The 23,687-nt window shown below is 35.0% G+C and overlaps 1 protein-coding gene across 6 annotated transcripts in view; it reads left to right on the forward strand.

Moving 5' to 3' along the window:
- Nipped-A (Transcription-associated protein Nipped-A) overlaps positions 1 to 23,687 on the forward strand; it is a 494,348-nt gene that overhangs the window by 287,651 nt on the left and 183,010 nt on the right. For all 6 annotated transcript variants that reach the window (XM_069825168.1, XM_069825181.1, XM_069825178.1 and 3 more), the window contains exon 33: positions 6,556 to 6,702. In XM_069825168.1, the coding sequence (XP_069681269.1) occupies positions 6,556 to 6,702 (147 nt within the window). The remainder of the gene's footprint in view (positions 1 to 6,555; positions 6,703 to 23,687) is intronic.

Raw genomic sequence — 23,687 nt, forward strand, 5'->3', positions numbered from 1 at the left:
TCTGCACATTTGCTAAATGGACTCGAAACTGGAGCAGACAGCCGATATCAAATTCTGCGTGAAACTCGGGAAATCGGCAACCAAAACTCATGGAATTTTGAAGCAAGCCTACGGGAATGAAGCAGTGAGTTGGGCAAAGTGTTTTGATGGCATTCGCGTTTCAGAAATGGCAGAATATCGGTGGAGGATGACGAGAAGCCAGGTCGACCACAAATGTGCAACACTGCCGAAAATGTCGAAAAAATTCGACAAATTATACATGAAGATCGATGCATCACCATCAGAGAAATTGCTGACATCATTAACATGTCATTTGGAGAGGTTCAAATGATCCTCACGTTCATTTTGAACATCAACCGCATTGCTGCCAAGTTCGTTTCCAGGCATCTATCACAACACACCAATTTTGCACCTGTAACAATATGGTCGTCGTTTCTCACCCCCCATATTCACCAGATTTGGCCCCCTGCGATTTTTTTTTTTTTTTTTTTTTTTTTTTTGTTTCCGAAGATGAAATTGAAGCTAAAGTGTCGCCATTTTGGCACAGTGGAGGAGCTCCAACGTGAATCACAGAAGGTGCTTGACAGGCTTCAATAATGCGACTTCCAGAAGGCATTCCAAAAATGACAGAGGCGCTGGGATCAGTGTATAGCTGTCCAAGAGGACTATTTTGAAGGGGATGGCAGTAAAATTTAAATCAGGTAATTTTAGTTCCATTTATGGAACTGATCCTGGAATTCAATGATCACATCTCTTATACTACTGTTGTAATGAGAACAAGATTAATTCCAATTATTCGAGTAGAGATTGCTGTAAAAGTAAACGTTTTCCAAATAAAAGCAAACTAAAAAAAAATTACCTATTGCATAATATCCATAATGTAATTTACAAACAAGCAATATATAACATAATAAAATACAATACAAAAATTTTCAAGCTGCAAGTTCAAACAACTCGAATAGCTTCCTTCCTCTCTCCTCTCTAATGGCGATTATATCATGTGTGAGGGGAAAAAAAACTAAGTACATAAGCAATAGCCCTTTTAGTGTTCGTTTTAAGATACAATTACCGGTAATTGATACTAGGTACACACTTTGCACTGCACATGCCATCCTATCACTATTAACCTTCATTTTACCCTTCAGCCTGGTATAAAAAAAATCCGCCTGCAGTGGGATTCGAACCCAAATTGTTCGGTTAGGAACATAGCACTTTAATCTCTGTGGCCACTAGATACATGCGTCGTCTCACTCAGTTTATTAATTACTATTCATGCTTGCATGGAACCACTCCCTATACGAAAGACATCTGAATTCCGTTGTCATTCCATAAAATTCATTGTTGCCTATAACTCAATAACTAGGATCAAAAGATACACCTGGTATATTCAAACTCACAGAATTTCTATGTAGTAATTAAATATTAGTATACTTCATAATATTCTGTGCAAAATAACCTTCCGAGCTTCAACTAATGGTAGGAAATATTTTAATCTCAGAAATATCATGAAAGTGGAGCCCATCACTTGAAGTACCTTCTTTGTTGGTGAGTTTTTATTATAAAATTATTACTTGGTATATATGATGCACCAGTTCCATCCCTGACTGAATGATCCCATATGTTGGTCAGCCAGACTCCAGTCACTGCAGAACTATCCACTCACGTAAGGAAAACATTTATTTTAGAGTATGTAATGTCTAACAGTTCTTATATGTTTGGCAGCGGTCCAAGTATTCATTATCGCCAAGCATATGTGAAGTAGAATTTGTGTGATAGTGTATGTTTTTCATATAGATACTGTAATTATATTCATGTGAATTTTGCTATGTAGATAATATTCCATTCATTGTTCTCTAGAAGAAGTAGTAAGAAATACTGAGTATTGGGTAATTGAATACAAATGAAATATTTCGAAAGGCCTGATTCTAAATAATACTATGTAGTGACTCTGTTGTGTTAACTTTATCAATCAGCAGCAGGAAGAAAAGTCAAATGCTTTGCCCCGTCCCTTGACTTATATGCTAATTTTATTATATATAAATTGTTTGCTTGTCCTCTTTTTATCTATTAAACTACATTTCAGCTTAAGATTACTACAGTAGAACCCCCTCTAATCCAAAATTTCAGGTAATCCAAACCGAAATTCCGAAATGAAAAAAAATCCTCAAATTTCTGCTTTTTAAAAGATTAAAATCCTGTGCATACTTCAAGAAACGAAATTACAGTAATAATAGCAAAAAAAAAAAAAGTTTGCTAACATTTGAGATAACTATTTTCATTGTTCTTTGGTTATCTAGAGATTAGGTCATTATAAATATGCACACACGCATATACAACAATTTGATTTCGTAATTAGAGCTGTAGCCTACTTGTCATTAAGTTTTGTGGTAGTATATTGTGCTGCCATGTTCTAGTGATATCAGATGCTATGCTCTGGTGATGTCAGATAATCCGAAAATTGTCTAAGCCTGTTCAGGTCACAGTCTCAATTAGTTCGGATTAGTGGGGTTCTACTACTGTTACTTTATTATTTTCTAAAAGGGACATAATTACTACAATTTTGTAGATAGGAAAAAAATAATACTTTCTGAGAATTTTATGGACTTACGTACATACTTTCATCATCCCTGATTAAAAAAAAAAACAATTGTCTCATATGCCATCGTTCTGTCTCTGTCACTTTTGTCTCTTTTTACAGTTTGTATGTGTATAGTTTTTTATACTGTTGAACAGATTTTATTTGTATTCCTTATTTAATAGTTAATTTAACGTCGAAATATACAGCAAAAATAGAGATGTTTTTTCAATAGTAATAATGTTTTAAGTAAATTACTCGGGTAAAAATAAAAGAAATGCCAATCTGAAATCTGCTCTAATGATTTTCTTTTCGAATCATGCAGTAGATCTATTACATAGTTCTGCATATTTTCCAAAAACGCCTATTTGGAACAATTGTTGTGTTGAAATATACCTAATTTCGAAGTTTCTTCACTTCAAACATATACTGATTAATAAGGAACAAATTAATAAAAAGATGATAAATTAAAAAAAACTTTATTCCACTAAATAGGTATGTACTAATACTGGTATTAAAAGTATTTTCAGGCAAAAGATTTCGATTCTAATGAGAGTAATATATTTGATTTTGCAAAAATTCCCAAGTCACTAGGTTGACAAATGGCATTCAGTAATCACCTTATCAGTGTTACAAACGCTGAAAACATGTACTAATGAAAGTTACTGAATCAAGCCTTTCATATCATCAAAATGCTTTGTCTCTTATGTTTATGAGAAAGTGAGAATTTTATACAGAGTGTCTCAGGAGGAAATGTCAATATTCTGGGAGATCATAGTATTGGTAATTTTGAACGGAAAATTCATATGAATATGTGATCTATACCAAACAGTTGTCGATATAGAATTATTTGAATGTAAATGTTAACAAAAAAATTTTTGTTTCTTTGTTTTATTTCATGTTGTATCTTGTTCAAAGATTTTACAATACATCCTCAAAACTTCCACTGTTCACTTCAATATATTTTCAACTCTTGCAATAAGATGATGTGTTGATCATCAAAGATTATGGTGATGATGTTCCTTGACACCGGCAACAGCATCCATTATTATGTGAGCAAGCAGTTCATCTCACGTATTATCTTTCTTTCTGTACACTTTACCCTTTATCCAACCCCGTAAAAAAAATTCAAGGGATTGAAGTTGACGACCTTGGCCAGGGAATGATATTGACAAGACCAATCCACCTATTAGGAAATTTGGTATTGATTTGAATCCTCACATAGTACCAATAATGAGAAGGTACTTTATCATGCTGAAAGTATAAAACACTATATAGTCAAAAGAATGTACTTTTAGTAATCCTGGTAATGTACATTTCAAAAATTGTTGATACTTTGGTCCATCCATATAGTCGTCTAAAATAACAGAACCTATCAGCATGTCATCCATAATACCACATCACACATTGATCGAGAAACAAAGTTGAAAATTTGTGTCCACAATATCATATGGATTTTGGTGTCTGAGAGACCATAAAATGTTTGTTACATGTATTACTGATTTAATTATGGATGAACGCAGCTTCATTAGAGAATAGTTACTGGAATCAATTGATGATTGGTATGTAACCAGTGACAATATCGTAAGCACTTGGCATTGTTCCCTTTGTGGAGATTTTGCATATGCTATAGACGAAATGGGCACAGCTATGCATTGTTCGCCATATATGTGTTCGTGAAACATTGAGACAGATAGAAATTCATCACATGCCAGTAGTAGGGCTATGCTGGACCACAGCAGTATTGTTCTCATTGCGTTTACATTACACAGACGTTCATATGGCACATGAGCACTGGAAAGCATACTATTTCATGCAGTTTATTGAAAAGTCTGGCAAACACTCTGTGATCAGGAATTCTGCATCGAGGAAAGAATCAGCAGTGCTCTTATGGCAGCAGTGGAACTACAATTGCAGAAGCCATAAACAATCAGCATATCTGCATATTCCGCATCTATATAGATGTGTAGCATCTTGAAAATCACATCTACAATGTCACTGTCACAATAAATAGCATTAATAACACAGCCAATAGTCAATTGCAGTGCTCAGGTTTCAGTCCACAATAACAAATCAGCTGTGTACATAAACAAGTTTCCATGACAATGTATGACCACCTAGAATGTATGTACATTGGTAGCGTCGAACTCAAGGTGCTGTATAGCTAAAACTTTACATTCAAACAGTTCTGTCTCGACAACCGTTTGGTATAGACCACATATTTACATGAACTTTCTTGTTCAAAATGACTGATACTGTTATTTCTCAGAATATTGATCTTTCCTCCTGAGACACCCTACATAAATAAAGAAAAGTTTATACTGTGTACACTGTCTATAAAGAAAGTTCCACTTTCACTACCTTACAACACTGTGCTTGGTAGATATAACCAGAATGCATGAGATGTCATATAAGAACAGGCATGGCTAATGAGAAAGACAGACTTGGCATGAATCGGAGTCACGTGATTATCATGGTCTAGTCAATCGCCTAATATAAATACATGTTCAAAATTCTAAAAAAACAAAGGAATTGCTATATTAAACTCATGTTAAACGTGCATTTATACCTATATAAACTTGTTCAATGTTGGCCATGTTATGACTAAGAATGTGACGTCGCGCCATAGCCTGTGTTTCTCTTAGTCACGAGAACAGACCAGCTGGCTTTGTTTTACTTTGTTTCAACTGTAGTTACACAGTTGGGCGCAAGTGGCATTGTGTGTAACAGTGGAATTTTCTGATGGTGAAAAAACTTTTTGCATCCTGCAATTCGACAGTTTTTGTTGTGCTTCACAAGTGTGACACTATTTTCAGACTGACTATGGAAAGGAGGCATCCAATAGGAAGTTGATTTAAGAAATAGTGTAACCAATTTGTCCCATCCAGTTGTTTCTGCCCACAAAAAAGACTGTACTCCAGCAGTTTCTGATGAAAGTGTTGACATGTATAACAGATGTTTCAAAATAACCCTCAGAAGTCCTTACAGACAGACTCTCGTGAGTTGAAAATACCACACCAAATAGCATGGAAGATGCTACGAAAGCATTTACTTATTATATGGAGTGTCTCACATTCTGTAATGACTAATGAGGCAATGTTCCACATTACTGGGAAGGTGAATCATCACAATTGGCAAATTTGGAGGACCAAGAATCCACACATCAGGACTGAATATCAGCACGATTCACCCAAGTTGAATATTTTATGTGCCTTGTCACATCACAAGTTGTATGACCCATTTATTTTTTTCGTGGAGGCCATGGTCTCCGACACATCCTATCTCAACACACACGATAATTGGCTGTTGCCACAATTGAATGAGAATTCTGACGATCACTTGCACCAGCAGAATTGAGCACTGTCAAATTCGTGCCTATGTCAATCACGTGCTTCCAGAACATTAGGTAAAGTGGGAATAGATACAGTGACTGCATGACATGGATCTACAAGCTCCAGATTTAATTCCATGTAATTTTTTCTTGTGGGTTAATAAAGGACACTGTACCCCTTCTTCCTTCTGTGCAAACTGTGTATGAGGATTGATAAACTTGCAGCCACTGTGACACCTGACATGTAATCCAAAGTCTGGCAGTAGTTCGAATACTGTGTTGATATTTGTTGCATCACATATAGTGCTCACATCGAGTCACTGCAATATCAGCATTGTGAAACAAAACCTGGACAACTCGTACTACATGAGAATCATAAAACATGACCTAATGTATCATAGCATTCGAATAGTAAATTTCTGAAAGTAGGACTTTCTTTATAGACACATGGTATTCTTTTTTTTTTTTACTAGACTAAAAACTTATCATCTCCACAGAGATTCTGGTTTAAAAATGAACAATGTGTAAATTTGAACATTCGCACCATATAATTATCTTTTTTAATAGAAAATTTAGGGAAGTAGGTACTTTATGATGCCAGAAAATTGTAAGTCTTCACTCATCTTCTGTTCTTTGTGCTGTCCAACAGGCAACAAATTGCGCCGCCTCATGATGTTTGCCTGGCCGTGTCTGCTAGTGAAGAATTGTGTGGACCCTGCCACACGCTATCATGGTCACCTGCTGCTATCCCACATCATTGCCAAGTTTGCTATCCACAAAAGAATTGTACTACAGGGTAAGATGAATCTTTTTAACCAAACAAAACTATATTTAAGGAAAAGAAAAGCAAAATTATGTGAGGGAGTAGAATAAAAAGTGAATGAAGTAATATTATTTCTTATTAATAATAACTGCTACTACTATAATAATTGTATTTGAATTTGAATCACGGCAAAATAGAAGGTATTTACAGTTCTCTCTCACACACGCGGAAAGGGAGCAACATTGTGAAGTTGTGTGGTGCGGCTGATAGCGCTACCTGCCTCCTGTGTCGAAACTGAGCAGCTGGCGAGAACTCGTAAATTTGTATCATACGGACTCTATGACTAGACAAATATAATAATAATAATAATAATAATAATAATAATAATAATAAAAGTAATAAAAGTGTAAGTGAATGTGAATATGATACATAGTGTGCAACGGATATATAGTATAAACTGTAATTAAGATTTCATGCTATAAAGAGTCATATTATAAAGGAAAGAGTTTTTATCTCCATGGACTACCATATATCAGCTAATATTGTCTCGTGGAGAAGTGTCAGGCCTACATAAATCTGAGTGTCATAATGTGGCGAACAGTACAGAAAATAATGGGACTTGTAGGTTATCTGAGCCAGGCATTTCAGATATTAGTATCAGTAATAATGACGTGGAATCAATTAGGCCTATTTCATTTTATCACTTAAATAGGGCGAAAGGTGATAGTGATCCTATTTCTGACGAACCTACAAGATGGATAATAAATTAATACCTTCTCATTCATATCTCTAAATGAAGATAAGTGCCTCAAAATATGGACATTCATTTTAAAAATTCTCGCTGGCAGTATTATTGACTTTCTGAAGTATATGCATACTTAAATAAAAGTTTGTTTTATAGAACCATGAAGAAAAATGAGAAACAACAAAGCTAGTGTCAGTCTCTCCATTAACATTTTGCAGCCATTGATTTTTTTAATATGTACGTAAAACCTAAATTTTTTACAGTAGTGTGCACTGCTGTGTAAGATTCCGTATCTCGTAGCGAAATTTGCATCTTTTTTTAACGTAGTTGATAATATAAATACACATACCAACAGAATAACTATGAAAACAATAGTCGCAACAGAACACCAATACTTGTTGCGTAAGATTAAACTCTTACGAACGAAACAGCTGGCTAAGTGTGCTCGCTATGAAACAATCGCAGCCTGAAAGAGACACCCAAGACATTACAAACTTCATCTTATTTCGTATTAAAAACGAATCGCAAGATCTGTGCTAAAATTCTTAAGTGATTAAAACATGGAGAGGTGAGAGTGGAGACAGAGAATATTTTTATAACAAGGTGAAACAAACACGACATATTCAAATTGATTTACGGTCAACAAAGATGAGTTTCAGATGTATGTTGAAGTGCGCAAAGAAGAATTTGCTAAACGAGGTTAAGACCAAATTTACGAAGCCATATCCTCTTACCTCATCAAGTGACTTAACTTATCTTATTACCACCTTATTTGACCTTTCTATTTTCAAGTGGATGGATGTTGACAGTTTTGAAATGCAACACGTCGAATTCTAGGCATCAGAATTACGAATAATAAAATTTGTAGAATTATGGAAAACTCTTGAAGGAAACTGCTTGGAAAAGTCAGCTGCCATCTTCAACTGCTGGACATCCCTGCCTGAAGCATTATCCTGTTTGAAGAAAATTACATTTGCTCTGTTTTCAGTTTTTTGGTCAACTTATACGTGTGAACAGATTTTCTCACTCATGAAAGCTGTTTTAAGTCCACAGAGAAGTCATCAGATACTGAACAATTAACCAAGGAGAAGCAAGGATAAGGGTCACATTAAACAATTAAGGACTCAGATCATTGATAATCAATGATTATTCGTATTAAAAATTTAATAGCTTGTTTATGTTTGATTTATAAAATTGTTTTGTTTTTCAGATTGTTGGACTTTCTGTCTTAACATGTAGGCTACATCTGATGATTTTGTATTAAGATTTAAAAAAAAAATAAGTTCAGAACTTAAATTTTGCACACAATGTTTGTATATTTAATATAATCAGCAAAGAATGGAATAGTTATTTACTGTACATATTGGAAACTTGTTAATGCAAGATATTTTTTTTTTCAATGGTTCTTGTGCGTAAAAAATATGATGAGCTTAGGTTTGCACACTGAGTGACTTTGTAATATTACTTTGGCACAAACTACTAAAAGATTGTCGACCCCTATGTTAGAGCATAAGATATTTATACATGGTAAGTATGTAAAAAAAGGAGTTGGCTAGAGAAATGAGACGATTTTTTAGATTTTGGTGTGTGTTGTCATAAGTGCTTATAGAATAATAGGATCCATTTTTTTTAGTGACACAATTAACCATGAAATATACAGACAACAAATACTGAACCCATTTTTCTAACATTAGACTAATAAGAAACATCAGTAGGCCATTTTCCAGTGATATTCTCTGACTCATATAATTTGCGACTTCAATAAATGAAAGGGTTGTTAATGTTGGAATATGGCCATTGCGCTTCACCAGTTTAATCCTAAAAAATTTGTCTTTATGGGGAAATTTAAAAACCAAAGTTTACAAAAACAATCCTCACGTGTTGGAGGACTAAAAGTCAGTATTCAAACGGAGATAGCATCAGTTTCAAATTAAATTCATTCTATGAACAACATTCTTTATGGAGTTGTCTAGAATGTGTAAATGCAAATAGGTAGCATTTCCACATGATTCATATTTAGAGTCCCATGAAAGTGATTTTATTTTCAAGGAAAATTCGTTTTACAATGGAAATATTTTAGTGTTATTGCCAATTAAGTGGTATTATTTTAAAATTATGTATATGCAAGTTTTATAATCCTAGTATAAGATATTAAACATGATAAGAGTGGTAAATGCTCCATTTTCAGTATCAGTTTTCATTTTTTACAATTTTTATACATTTTAATATGTGATTGCATTCATTTGAATATTACCTAAAAATACATCATTATTAAGATTTCGCGAATGAAACAACAAGTATTTCCGAAATTTGCTTAAATATTTGAATTATTATATTTACTCGCGTAATAGATACACTTTTTTCATAATTTTTAGATTAAAAATCCAGGATGCGTATTATTTGCAAGGAAAAAATTTTAGGAGAAAAAAAATCCTCTGTACCTAACATCTCACTTGATAATCTCAGCTGGTTTCGACATCGAACATTCAAGTAATATTGAAAATGATCAATTGAATGACTTCGAGAGCATTGATGCTACAGTCTAATACATACAGTCGCGCAACTCATACATATAAAATATGACAACATTTAACAACTTACACGACAGTAGCGCTCCAGCGGCAGGCAAGTTAAATGTGTGTGGAGTACATATGATAACACAGCAGAGAAATGATACTGTGTAGTTTATTTGATATTTTTATGCCATACAGTAACTATATATGGTTCTTATTAATTTCATTTTAGAAACCTACAAGAAAACAGTTATAAGTTCGAGAATTGAGAATAAATTAAAATCCTTCTGCTTCTTACTTTCAAGTGAATCATAGTATGAAATATATAATTTTTCGAACATGGATGGCAAATTCGATTTATTTTAAAATATATTTGTGCATCATTTAAACACTGTACGTATTTCCTGTGAGAAAAATCAATATTAGTAGACTCAAAAGCAAGGACCTCATTTCAGTCTTAGCCTCGGGTTGGGGGGGGGGGGAGACAATATTTTTTTATGGAAGATCTTATCGAGTGATGTACTCCACACTATTTCGTCATAAATTTTTCATACCATAAATTGGGGTAAACTCGACAGTTAATGTAAACTGTTGTTGTTGTTATCTAATGCCGGGCTTTGGCAACGAAGCCATTAGCGTTCTTGCTCTCCAATATTTCTCTGTGGTGGATCCATCAGGCAGAACTTCACAGGTTATGAGATGATCTTCAGTCATTTCTTCTTCTTTGTTGCATAGAGGGCAATTTGGATTTTTGTAAATTCCTATTTTATTCAAGTGTTTGGCCAAATAATCGTGTTCTGTAAGCAGTCTGAATTTTGCTACTGCAGATTTACGTGGGATTTCTGGAATAATTTCTGTTTTTTTTTATTAAAATGCTCCATTTTTTATCTTTGGCTTTGGTACATAGTGCTTGGTTTTGCTTGATTTTATATTTATTTTTAATTAGTCTTTTGATGGATGTAAAAGGTAGGCTTGTATTTGTATTCTGAATTAAATTGGATCCTTTTTTGGCAAGAAAGTCAGCAGTTTCATTTCCAGCAATTCCGCAATGTGCAGGTATCCATTGCAATTGAATTCTTTTCTGTAGTTTTTGAAGTTGTTGGATCATTTTGTGACATTCTTTAATTTGGATTGACATCATTTTATATGAATTTATTGCATATAATGCTGCTTTAGAATCAGAGAGAATGACAGCATTTTGAAATTTATCTATTCTGTATAGTAGGTGTTGGAGTGAGATATGAATAGCCATTATTTCCGCATCAAAATTTGTTGTATGATGTCCTGCTGGTTGATAAAATGAGAATAACGCACACGTAATTCCTGATCCTGAGTTGTTATCAATAGTAGACCCATCTGTGTAGATATGTAACCATTCTTTTGGTGGGTATCTATTGTTCACAGCTTCTAATGCCAGCACTTTTAGTACTGGTTTGGAAGTTTCAGATTTTGTAACTGGTTCTTCTAAATCTAGTTGAATGTTAATTGGTTCGAAGGTTAAAGGGTTTTCTCTGCTTTAAATGTTTTCTTTAGATTTAGGGAGATTCAATTCTGTTTTTATTTCCGTGACTTTGGACAGAAAACTTGTTTGTGTTTTCAACTTGATTGGTTGTAACAGTCTTTTTTCCCATTTTGTTGTTGTTAACCGTAGCATTTTTTCATGATGTGTTAGTGCCTGCTCCTCTAGAGTGAGATATATTGGAGGGTTCTGGGTTAGGGCTTGCATTGCCGTGATTGGGGTTGATTTTGCTGCACCAGTTATTAGTCGCAGGGCCTGATTTTGGCATACTTCTAGTCGATTCAGGTTGAAATTATTTGCTGTAATTAATACCTCCGCATTGTAGAGAAGTATTGGCTTGATGAATGTTTTGTACGTGATGTTCAAAGTCTGCCAATTACTACCCCACTTGGCTCCAGCTAATCTCTTTAAAATTGGAAGTCTATTTGTTGATTTGTTTACTACTGCTTCAATATGATTTTTCCAAGATAATTTTGAATCAAAAATTGTCCCTAAATATTTCGTTTCATATTGTTTGTCTCAGGTTTGTTTTTGTTGAACTGTAGATTTAGTTTTGGGATTTTTTTCAAACTAAATATTTGAAACGTTGTTTTATCAGTATTTATGGCCATCAAATTGTTGTCAGTCCACTTTTCTAATAGGATCAGAGCCTTTGCCATTGAAGTTTTGGATTTGACTATTTGTGGGGAAGATGTCCACATGATCATGTCGTCTGCAAAAAGAGCTGTCTTTATTTCTGGGCTTGAAACAGCTGGGGGGAGATCGTTGATGTAGATGTTAAACAAGGTTGTGCTCAGTACTGCACCTTGTGGGAGGCCCATTTTTATTTGTCGGAATTTGGAAGTACTGTCATTGTATTTTGTAGCACAGAAACGCTGGGAAAGGACGTGAGTGATCCAGTTTAGCATGTTGTTTTGAATGCCTATTTTTGTGAGTTTTTCAAGTAGTTTATACCTCCATACTGAATCGTATGCTTTTTCAAAATCAATTAAAACTGATAGCGTATCTTGATTTTTGTTGAAAGATTCTTTGACATCTTGGGAGAGCTGAATTGTATTTTCTTTTGTAGATAGGTGTTGTCTGGATCCTGTTTGTGCTGCTGTTAGTATGTTATTACTTTCTAAGAACCAATTTAACCTCGCTGAAATCATACGTTCTGCTGTTTTTGCAATGACACTTGTTAAAGAAATTGGTCTGTAATTATGTATATCATCACCTGTCTTGCCTTTTTTTAGAATAGGGATAATTATTGCTTTTTTCCACTCTGTAGGTACATTAGAAGTCCATGATAGGTTAAATAATTTCAGTAGTGCATTTCTTCCCTTTTGTCCAAGATGTTTCAGAAATTCTGCATGTATTTTATCAGGTCCAGGAGATTTTTTATCTTTTAACTCATGGATTGCAGAATCTAGTTCTCTTATGGTGAATTCTTTGCGGAATATATCGTTTGTTTGTTCTTGACACTTCTTAAATTTTTTTAGATCTTTTTTGATCTGCCTTTGCATCTTTTTAGCTTCAGGAGAAAGTTTATGTTGAGAGCTATAATGCTTATTAAAGGCTTCGGCAATAGAGCTGCTGGAAGTGAACGTTTTCCCATTAAATTTGAGTGGTTCTTTCCTCGTTTCTCTCTGACATGTGATTTTATTTACATATCTGTATACTTTTTTTGCATCTTTTCTATAATCAGCTTTTTCGATAAATTCACTGAATGCGTTTTTCTTGGCTACATAGATTTCTTGTTTTAACTTTGCTGCCTTTCTTCGCCATTCTTGTGTATCTATTGGGTTGTTGGACAATTCTGCTTTTTTCCTTGCTATGTCCCTTTCTTTTTTTAACTTTGATAGATCTGCATTCCAAAGGGTTTATAGTTTTTAATTTGTCCTCTTGGAATCCAATTTTTTGCTGCTTCGAGAGTTATGTTTGAGATTGTATTGTTGAGTTTATCTGTACATACTTCGTATTGAATGGAGTATAATTTTTGTTCGGTCTCTTCTGTAAATTTTGCCCAATTAGCTTTTCTAAAATTCCAAGAGTATTTTGGTTTTGGTTTGCTATTATTTTGTTTGTCCTGATGTATTATGGATGCAATAACTGCTCTATGATCTGATCCTAGGTCTTCAATGATTTCACGTGTAGTCTTATCTTGCAAATCTGATGATACTAACAGGAGGTCTGGGTTTGTACACTGACCATTATAATGTAAGTATGTAGGACAATTGTCGTTCCTGTAAATAAGTTCTAAAGTGCTTGAATTTAATAGATCTTCAATAGTTTTGCCACTAGCATTATAGTCTTTGTATCCCCATTTAGGTGAATGACCATTAAAATCGCCAATCAAAATCGTTTTTCAGTGTATATTTATTATATTCAGACAAGGGTTGTTATTAGGTGGATTGTATATTCCATATATGGTGTAATGTGAATTTCCTTTCCTGATTTCAATTTGGATAATTTCTACTTTGTCTTCTTGTTGCATTTCCTTTATAACTTTAAATTTTGATAAAATGTTTATTCTAACACCTGCAAGAATTCCACTAGCTACTTGACGTGATTTGGGGAGAATATATACTGTATATATTGAATCCAGAAATTTGAAAGTATTCCAGTTGATCTCTTGATACATTTGCTTCTTGTATAATAAATACATCTATCCCTTTTTCCTCTATGATTGTTTGTAGTTCGGCTTTTTTGCTCTGTGTAACATCTCCTGCGTTCCATTGGAGAATTTTAAGGATGTTCTGTAAATGACGTCCTGCAGATATCCCCGCCCGGAGATCCGAATGGGGGACTATTTTACCTCCGGAAAACTTATCTGAAGGATTTGCCATTAGGTTAATTAGCATAAGTGTAACCGTTTTTTAAGTGGACACCAATTTTTTGTTTGTAATGGTGGTTACATCACCCACTCACGTAAGCCCCCAGTGTGACTGTCGTTGGTTAATGGGTCCATTGGACCTTTGATAATAAAAAGGAGATTTAACCCATACAAGATGCACTAAATATGTTTTAAAGTTCATTTTTTTATTTTGTTAAGTATCGGCATTTTTTCATATTTTTTTAAGCCACAATAGGGGTATTATGGTGTTTTTATGGTAAGTTTACCGCAATTTGCAATACATGTCCAGTTTCCACACATAGGCCTACTTTTATCATATCTTACTTATACGATACATGTTGTTGATGTTGTTTTCTAATGCCAGGCATTTGACATTAAAGTCATTTGACCTCTTGCACTCCAATATTTTTCAAAGATATTGTCATGGTCAGCCACTGAAGCACAGATTTTGAGGTGTTCCGAATCCGTTTCTTGGTTTGAGTTGCACTGTGAGTAGTTAGGGGATTGATATATTCCAATTCTATGCAAGTGTTTGGCCAAACAGTCATGGCCTGTTGCCAATCTAAATGCAGCTACAGATGATTTGCGTGGTAAATCGGGAATTAACTGTGGATTATGATGCAGAGAGTTCCATTTATTCCCTTGGTATTGTGTTATCAAATTTTGTTTGTTGAAGTCTTAACCATGTAAATTTAATAAATCTTTTCACAGAGTAATACGTAGATTTAGTAACAGGTCTGTAAGTAGCAGTGCTGCCCTTCTTTGCTAAAGCATCCGCATTCTCGTTTTGCAGGATTACACAATGGGATGGTATCCATTGCAATACAATTCTTTTATTGAGTGTTACTAATTGAAAGAGCATTTTAGTTATTTCTGCTGTTTGAGATGAAGGTGTGTGTCTAGACACTATTGATAGAATAGCTGCTTTGGAGTCTGACAATATAACTGCATTCTTAAATGTGTTGATGTGGCATAGAAGATTCCTGAGACTTTCACTTATTGCAATGATTTCTCCATCAAAACTTGTTGTTCCATATCCAAGAGATATATAAAGTGAGAAGAGACAGCACGTAACACCTGCAGCGGCACCTTGTTCCCTGGAAATCAAAGATCCGTCAGTGTATAAATGAAGCCAGTTTTGTGGAGGGTAGTTAATATTAATTGTCTCTAAAGACAATTGTTTCAGTATTTCAGTTTTTACTTCTGATTTCAATATTTCTTTTAAATTTATATTATGCTTTATATCTAATAGAGTTAAAGGGTTTGGTTTAATTTGTAAGTTTTCTTTTAAATTCGGGATGTTGATTTTCTGTTTTAATTCTTGAACAATGGATATGAAACTTTTTTGAGTTTTTAATCTACAGAGAGGACTGTATGAATTCCAATTGTTTCCTGGTAATCTGATAAGTTTTTCATATTGGATCAGTGCTTTTTCTTTTATTGTCATTTTGATGCTGTTAATGTTAGTGAGGAATCTCATAGAATCTATTGGAGTTGTTTTGATTCCACCAGTAATGAGTCTGAGAGCTTGGTTTTGAACACGTTCTATTTCGTTTATGAAAGGTGAAGTAATTAAAATTTCTCCGCAGTATGTCAGCACTGGCTGTATAAACATTTTGTATGTAATGTTCAAAGTATTTCTAGAGCATCCCCATTTCTTTCCTGCTAGTCTTTTTAGAAGGGAGAATCTTTTACGAGCTTTTTCAGAAATATATTTCAAATGGTTGCTCCATGTTAACTTACTGTCAAAAATAATTCCTAGATATTTGGATTCATAAGTCCTAGGAAGGTGTTGGCCATTGTATTGGATATTGAATTCTCTTTCTTTTTTACCAAGTGAAAATATTTGGTAGTTACTTTTGCTTAAATTGAGTGTCATCAAATTTGATGCATTCCATTTATGTAGTTGATTTAGAGCTTTAAGAGCAGAATTTTGAATTTTGTCTCTATGTCTGTGAGATCCGGAAGTCCACAAAACGATATCATCTGCAAATAGTGCTGTTTTCATGTTTGTTTCCTCTAATAGGGAGAGTAAGTCATTTATATAAATATTGAATAAAGTTGTGCTGAGGACAGTACCCTGGGGTAGACCTCGATATGTTTGTAACTAGAGAGTGAGTTATTGAATTAGGAGCAATGAAGCTTTGACTAAGGAATTTTGATATCCATTTGAACATATTGCTGGAAATACCTAATTTCTGGAGTTTTAATAATAATTTATTTCTCCAAGCAGAGTCATATGCTAATTGAAAGTCAATACATATTGTCAAGGTAACTTCTTTCTTGTTAAAACTGTCTTTTATTTCTTGGCCGAGGCATATGACTTGTTCATTGGTAGAGTGTAGGTGTCAAAAGCCAGCGTGTCTTGGTGATAAAAGATTTTGGGATTCTAAATACCAAGTTAATCTGTTAGAGATCACTGACTCCAAAGTTTTTGCTGTCACACTTAATAGTGCTATTGGTCGATAACTGTTATACGATACATTTAATGCACTTAAATGGTCATGGCTAACGAGAAAGACAGGCTTCGGCATGAATCGGAGTCACGTGGTTATCATAGTCTAATCATGACCATCTTGACAATTGCCTAATATAAATACATGTTCAATTTATATATTAAATTCATGTTAAACGTGCATTTACATATAAACTTGTTCAATGTTGGCCATGTTATGACTAAGAATGTGATGTTGCGCCGTAGCCTGTCTTTCTTGTTTAGACACGTTACTACTAATATGACGTATGTGCGAACAAATGAATATACAGGTTTGATGAAGAAATTTTAATTTCAATTAAATAAATTGTACTTATATTGTAGTTGTAAAATCAATACCAATCTGACAACGAAATTCTCATTAGGTTTTCAGATAACAAAATCAGAGCAGGATGGCAAATAACAAACAAGAAAACACCATCTGAACATTGCTATTGAAATTGATGGCACTATGCCTACAAAGTCCACCGAAGTAGTAAATCAGTTGAATGAATAGTTTGCAAATATTTTCATTGCCATTGTGCTCAAATTGTGAGCATTCTTTTAGGTCTAGGATTGGTACATGGGGGATGACAAGTAATGTAAGTTTAATATTCCACAGAAGTTTCTTGCTTTCAGTATCCATTAACATAGGCCTACACTCTTCAAAATGAAGTGAAAAAATGCGATAAATTATTGTAGGCCTATAAATAAAAATAATCGAAACTTTTGTTCATTAAATCTAATCTTCTAAAACTTATTAGCTATTTTGTACTCCTGAAAGAAAGAAAAAATACAATACGTAAAGTGGACAATTAGACCTAGAGACAAATAACCTGTATTACTTTAAAAATAATATTACATCAATTTTACATGTTTATCCACATGTATTTAAACTATTCTTTCTGATATACAAATAAGTAACTGATAACCTATAAGTGTTTTAGAGAACATAATACTACTGTGTTGGTTATGATTATGAGTCATGACTTTATGACCTCTCTTGATCTTTAGGAAATCTGAATAACTACAGACTCGAAGAGATTTTAGTTTGTTGTTACTATAGTTGTTACTACATTATACACATTTATTTTATTCAGAGACATTATTAAAAAGTTATTAACAACCCACGCCCTTTTCATAAGAATGTGCTGGTATTAGCAATATTGGTCTATGGTAGCAATCCTATGATCTTTTGCTACAATTTATTTGTTAATTGAAATTAAAATTTCTTTATCAAATCTGTGTATGCACGTACATCATATTAGCAGTAAGTGCATGTAAATGTATTGTATAAATAGGGTAAGTTGGAAGTAGGTCTATGTGTGGAAACTGGACATATATTGCAAATTGCGGTAAACTTATAAAAAACCATAATACCCCTATCGTGGCTTAAAATTATAAAAAATACCGATACTTAAGGAAATAAAAAGTGAACTTCAAAATATATTCAGTGCACCTCGTATGAGTTAAGTCTTCTTTTTTATTATCAAGTCTACATCAGGTGTCGAGGTTACCCTAATTTATGGTATGGAAAATAGTTAATTTCTGAGGAAATAGTGTGGAGTACGCCACTCGATAAGATCTGCTATAAAAATTATTACCCTCCCTCCCCCCCCCCCCAGACTAAGACTTAAATGATGTCTTTGTTTTTGAGGCTACTAATATTGATTTTTTTTCACAGGAAATACGTAGAGTTCAAACGACGCATAACTATATTTTTAAATAAACTGAATTTGCCATCCAGATTCGAAAAATTATATTTCTCAAACTATGATTCACTTGCAAGTAAGAAGCGAAAGGATTTAAGTTTATTCTCAATTTCTCCAACTTAAAATTTTTTCAGATTAACTGGATGTAAACGCAGTAGCGGCTGGTATCAAAATAATGAGTGTGCTACAATCTCTATATAGGCCTTGGCCTACTGTATACACTTATATGTATTTATCTTAATTTGAGACTCACCTAATGACGAAATATGAAGTCCATACGACGATCTTTCCTACTGCAAAACTTGTCGATTACCCTGGTGTTAAACCCCTCCATCTTGGACATCATTCTCTTTTCTCTTGACAGCATTGCAAGAGCAGTGAGACGATCCTGGGACATAGTGTTCCTTAAAAACGTTTTTATGCGTTTCAAGCAAGAAAAACATCATTCTGTCTCAGCAGTGGTCATTGGTGTTGTAACCAAAATATTTAATAACTTCGTTACTTCACAGAATGGATCCTGTAAATTGTTGGAGACTATGTATCGCAACAATTGAACAGCTCCATCTATATTTCGGAAGTCTGGTCTTACATACAGAACTCCAAGTTGTGTCTTTAACACTCTTTTGTTAAGTACAGTATAGCTGTTGACAGCAACTTCAAGTTCGCGTTCGGGAAAATTACGCGAAAAACTGTCAAAAAATTTGCTGTTTAACAATTTTTCTGCATCTAGGTGACTTAAAGACTGGAAACGGTGAGTAGCTTCCTGAATTATATAGTCACATACTTCCTTGGCTTCAATTTGCTGGGGTTTCATTTTCTGTCATTTGCTGGTCGATTCAGGAGGAACCTCAAATAAACAGTCTGTTGTATCTCTGATGTTACCAACGCATTGAATGAACATTGACACTGCATTTTTCACTCTCACTGCATTGGTCGATCTCAACTGCAATTGATTATATAGAATGTCAACATGTGGCATTATTTTGCGAAAAAATTCCAGCCACGAAAGAAAATTCTTATCTTCCAGATAACGTCGAAGACCGTTAGCTTCCAAACTAGTTCTATCATGGGCACAATCTTCCAGTTTCTCGAAACACTTCAATAATTCTTCCCGGTTTTCGTACACAACACCGACAGTTCTTGATCTGAAGTTCCACCTGGTTCCAGAACCACTAGGAATCCTGTTAGATGACACAGATTCCAATGCAGCCAATCGTTGTGGCGATCTTGAAAAAAATGAAGGAAAAGCAGACAAATTAAGAAAAAATAGCCTCGCTGATTTAGTTTGTGAGGCTGCTCACTCCTTCACTAAATTTAATTGGTGAGCATAGCAGTGAATAAACACGGCAAATGGATACTGAGTTTTTATTTTAGCTTGCACTCCACCAGTTGCTCCACTCATCACTGATGCTCCATCATAAGTCTGCGCAATAACTTTCTCAGGCTTATCTTTGAACAAGCCCTGTAGTACACTCAAAATGCATTCAGAAATTGCATCTGCATTTTGTCTCTCTGGTTTCAAAAACCCCCTAAATCTTTCACACGGAACACCCCTATTCACATATCGAAACATCAATACTAACTGTGATTGGTGAGAAACATTGGTGGTTTCATCTGCCATAACAGCAACAAAGTCTGCTTGATTAATTTCTTCCACTATCACTTCACGACAAACTTCCAACATGTAATCCAATAGTTCATTCTGGATTGTTTTGGAGGTCCCTTTGAAAACATGGTTGGAGTCCATATGTTCCTTCACAGCACTGTCTATACTTGACATGAAGTCAATTAATCCTAAGAATATTCCTGGATTTTCAGAAGATTCGGATTCATCATGCCCTGTCAATGCAAGCTCTAAAGCACCGCAAAATTTAATGCAGTCGATTATTCGAGAGAGCACGTACCTATTTCTTTCAACTTGCTGATTGTGCTTCCATTTGGCATCCTGATAGGCACGACTTAAGGTATGATCATCACACATCGCTACTTTTGCAGCGCTGCAGTACAAAAAACTGTGCAACTCTTGTACTGTGACGTGTGAACAACGGTGCAACCCGAAAAGTAGCGGCTGCCGAACCTGCTGCCCGCTACTTTTCCATGCTGCGCGCAACTTAAAAATAGCGACATGTGAGCAGGGTTCTCAGGGTTGCAGCCGCAGCATTTTTGATATCGATTTTGTTGAAACTTTTGCTGCAGTTGCAACCAGTGTTACCATCCAAATGTGTCAATGATACTTTTATTGTTTGGATATATTTTAATGTTAAATGTGATGAAAATAAATTATTTGTAACAGTTATTAAATACACAACACAGTCTGAGCATAATTGGTGACGATATAATTCATTTTTTAAATTTTCCGTAGCGTAGTTCCAAACAGGAGGGTTGCCAACATTGATTGCGTGAATATACTGTTGGTTATCATTTAAGTATATGGGCGTTTTTAAAAGCTTTATAGTAAAAATAATGTCAATTTCTGAATACTAGATACGACAGAAAAGCAAATAATAGATAAGGAAGCTTTCGCATGAGTTTCTTAATAATGCGAACATAACCGCAAAATGTATATTGAGAAGTCAACACGGAGATGGGAACCTGCAGCATGACAGCGGCTGCAAAAGTAGTGCCTTGCATGTGAACAGACTCGCAACCTCCAGTTGCAACTTTTGCAGCACTCAGGTTGCGCAGCACGAAAAGTAGCGTGCAGCGCGCTACTTTTGGCTTACGTGTGAACACGACACGCAACTTTTGTAGCTGCAGTATAAAAGTAGCGCTGCAAAAGTAGCAACGTGTGACCGTACCTTTAGCTGTGTTGTAATGTTTACATTGCCTAGGGCACTTAAATCTAATAGATTATTTAAATGTTTAACATTTCCTTTGTGTTTATTAATTAGAGCATTAAGATGCCCTAGATCAGTCACTCCCATTGTGCTCCAGCAGTCACTGTTTCCAAAAAGGAGTCATGGAAAACAGAAGAGTGCATTTCTTTCTCCACAGCCACATATCCACGTGTTATCATACACTTTGGGGTTAAACCGTCTAGTGTACGATAAGTTTTTCCCTCCTTTTGCAGCCTGTAATGTATTTAAATTTGGAGTTTGCCTCCCCATCGCTTTCACTTTTATCTTCTCTTCCAAAGTCCTTCTAGAGAAAGATAGGTAATTAAACTACTAACTGAATTCATACTACCACACACAGAAAACACGTTGTTGTCAGCCGTAACCGGGAACTGCAACTTGCTGCAACCAAAGTTAGCTTGGTGTTCTCGTGAGTGTGTTGAATGCCTTGGTAGATGGCAACAGCAGTCGAACACTTGAATTTTCAAATACATTGTAAATAGTTCCGAGCTCTTTCACAAACAAGCATTCTTTCATTACGCTTTACTTTTGCAATCTCCAAGCTGTATTGTGCTGAAACTAACTACAGCACTTTCCCGCGTTAAAATAGCCAATCGGAGCAGTTATTTCAGCTTTGCACATGCGCATAATTGTCTACATTTTCATGTGAAGTTGTGAGTAGCACAACAAATCCCCTGAGGCATCAAAGAGCGAAGACTAAACACTCTATAACGCGTCATGACTATAACCACGGGAAATTGTCAAATGGCAGATCAAATACTATGGTATTACAAATACATTATTCGAGCAAAAATGATCATTGTACTGTAGCACATAAGGACGGGCCGCCCCTATGTAAACGTCTTGTAGGTTCTAAAATAAAATTAATAACCATATATACTTACTGTATGGCATAAAAATATCAAATAAACTACACAGTCTCATTTCTCTGCTGTGTTATCATAATATGATATTATGTACTCTACATACATTTAACTTGTCTGCTGCTGGAGTGCTATTGTCACATCAGCTGTTGAGTGTTGACAAAAGAAGTGTTGGAGTTGCGCGACTGTATGTATTAGACTGTGATTGATACATTGAATAGTTATGAACAGTATAAAGTAAAATTCGTAACTTACGAAACATATAAAAAATACAGCATAGTCTAAACCTAAAACTCAATACAAATAAAGCAAAAACTGGTTTACTTTGTGATAGTAACACTACCACTATTCTTACTTATTCACTATTGATACTCATTTCAGTAATATAATGTGTACCTAAGAAACAGAAGAAATCCCAGAACAATGGAAGATGAGCACAATCATCCTGCTTCATATGATTACCGACCCATAAGTTTACTGCCCAACCTCTACAAAATATTTTCCAAGATACTTATCATACGACTAATGAAAACACTATATGAGAACCAACCCCACGAACAAGTCGGTTTTCGAGCAGGTTACAGCTCAGCAGACCACCTCCAGACACTAAACCAAATACAGGAAAAGTCAACCGAGTTCAACCTAACATTATACATTGCATTCATCGATTACAACAAAACCTTCGACTCGGTAGATCATAATAGTGTTCTACAGGCACTGAACAAACAAGGGGTCGACAGTAAGTACATCAGAATTCTGCATCAGATCTACAACCAAAGCTATGCAAAAATAAAGACAGAGGAGGAAGGTGTCCCATTCCTTCTTGAAAGAGGAGTTAAACAGGGCGACCCTATTTTTACCCAAACTGTTTACATTAGTACTGGAGGACGTTTTTCGAAACTTGAAATGGAACAAAAAACAGAGAATAAATATCAATGGCAGAAAGTTAACAAATCTACGCTTCACAGATGACATCATTCTGTTCACCAGATCAGCGCAAGCACTTCAAGAGATGGTAAACGAACTAAACACCCAGAGTAATGCCATAGGTCTGACTATAAACAGCAACAAAACGAAAATAATGACCAGTGGACAACAAACTTCAGTACAACTGGACGACACAGAACTACAATACGTCTCTGAATATAAGTACTTAGACAACATGTAGCCTTCAAGCAGAACACCGACATAGAGATAAAAAGAAGAATAACATCAGCTTGGAAGACGTTCTGGAGTTTAAAATTCATATTGTTGGACAAAGCAATCAGCCACAAACTAAGGTTTGAGACTCTAGAGACCTGCATCCTACCAGTAATCCTATATGGGTGTCGGACATGGGCTGTGTCTACGAAGCATTATGCAGCGATCCAAACTTGCCAGAGAAAGATGCAGAGGAAAATATTAGGAGTCACTCTAAAAGACAAGCTCCCTAACGACAGTCTACAAAAACTGCCCAACACATCCGATGCAGCAGAACGTGCCATGTTGACAAAGTGGAAGTG

Source organism: Periplaneta americana, chromosome 1 (assembly GCF_040183065.1).
Source record: "Periplaneta americana isolate PAMFEO1 chromosome 1, P.americana_PAMFEO1_priV1, whole genome shotgun sequence".
NCBI classification, from domain to species: domain Eukaryota; kingdom Metazoa; phylum Arthropoda; class Insecta; order Blattodea; family Blattidae; genus Periplaneta; species Periplaneta americana.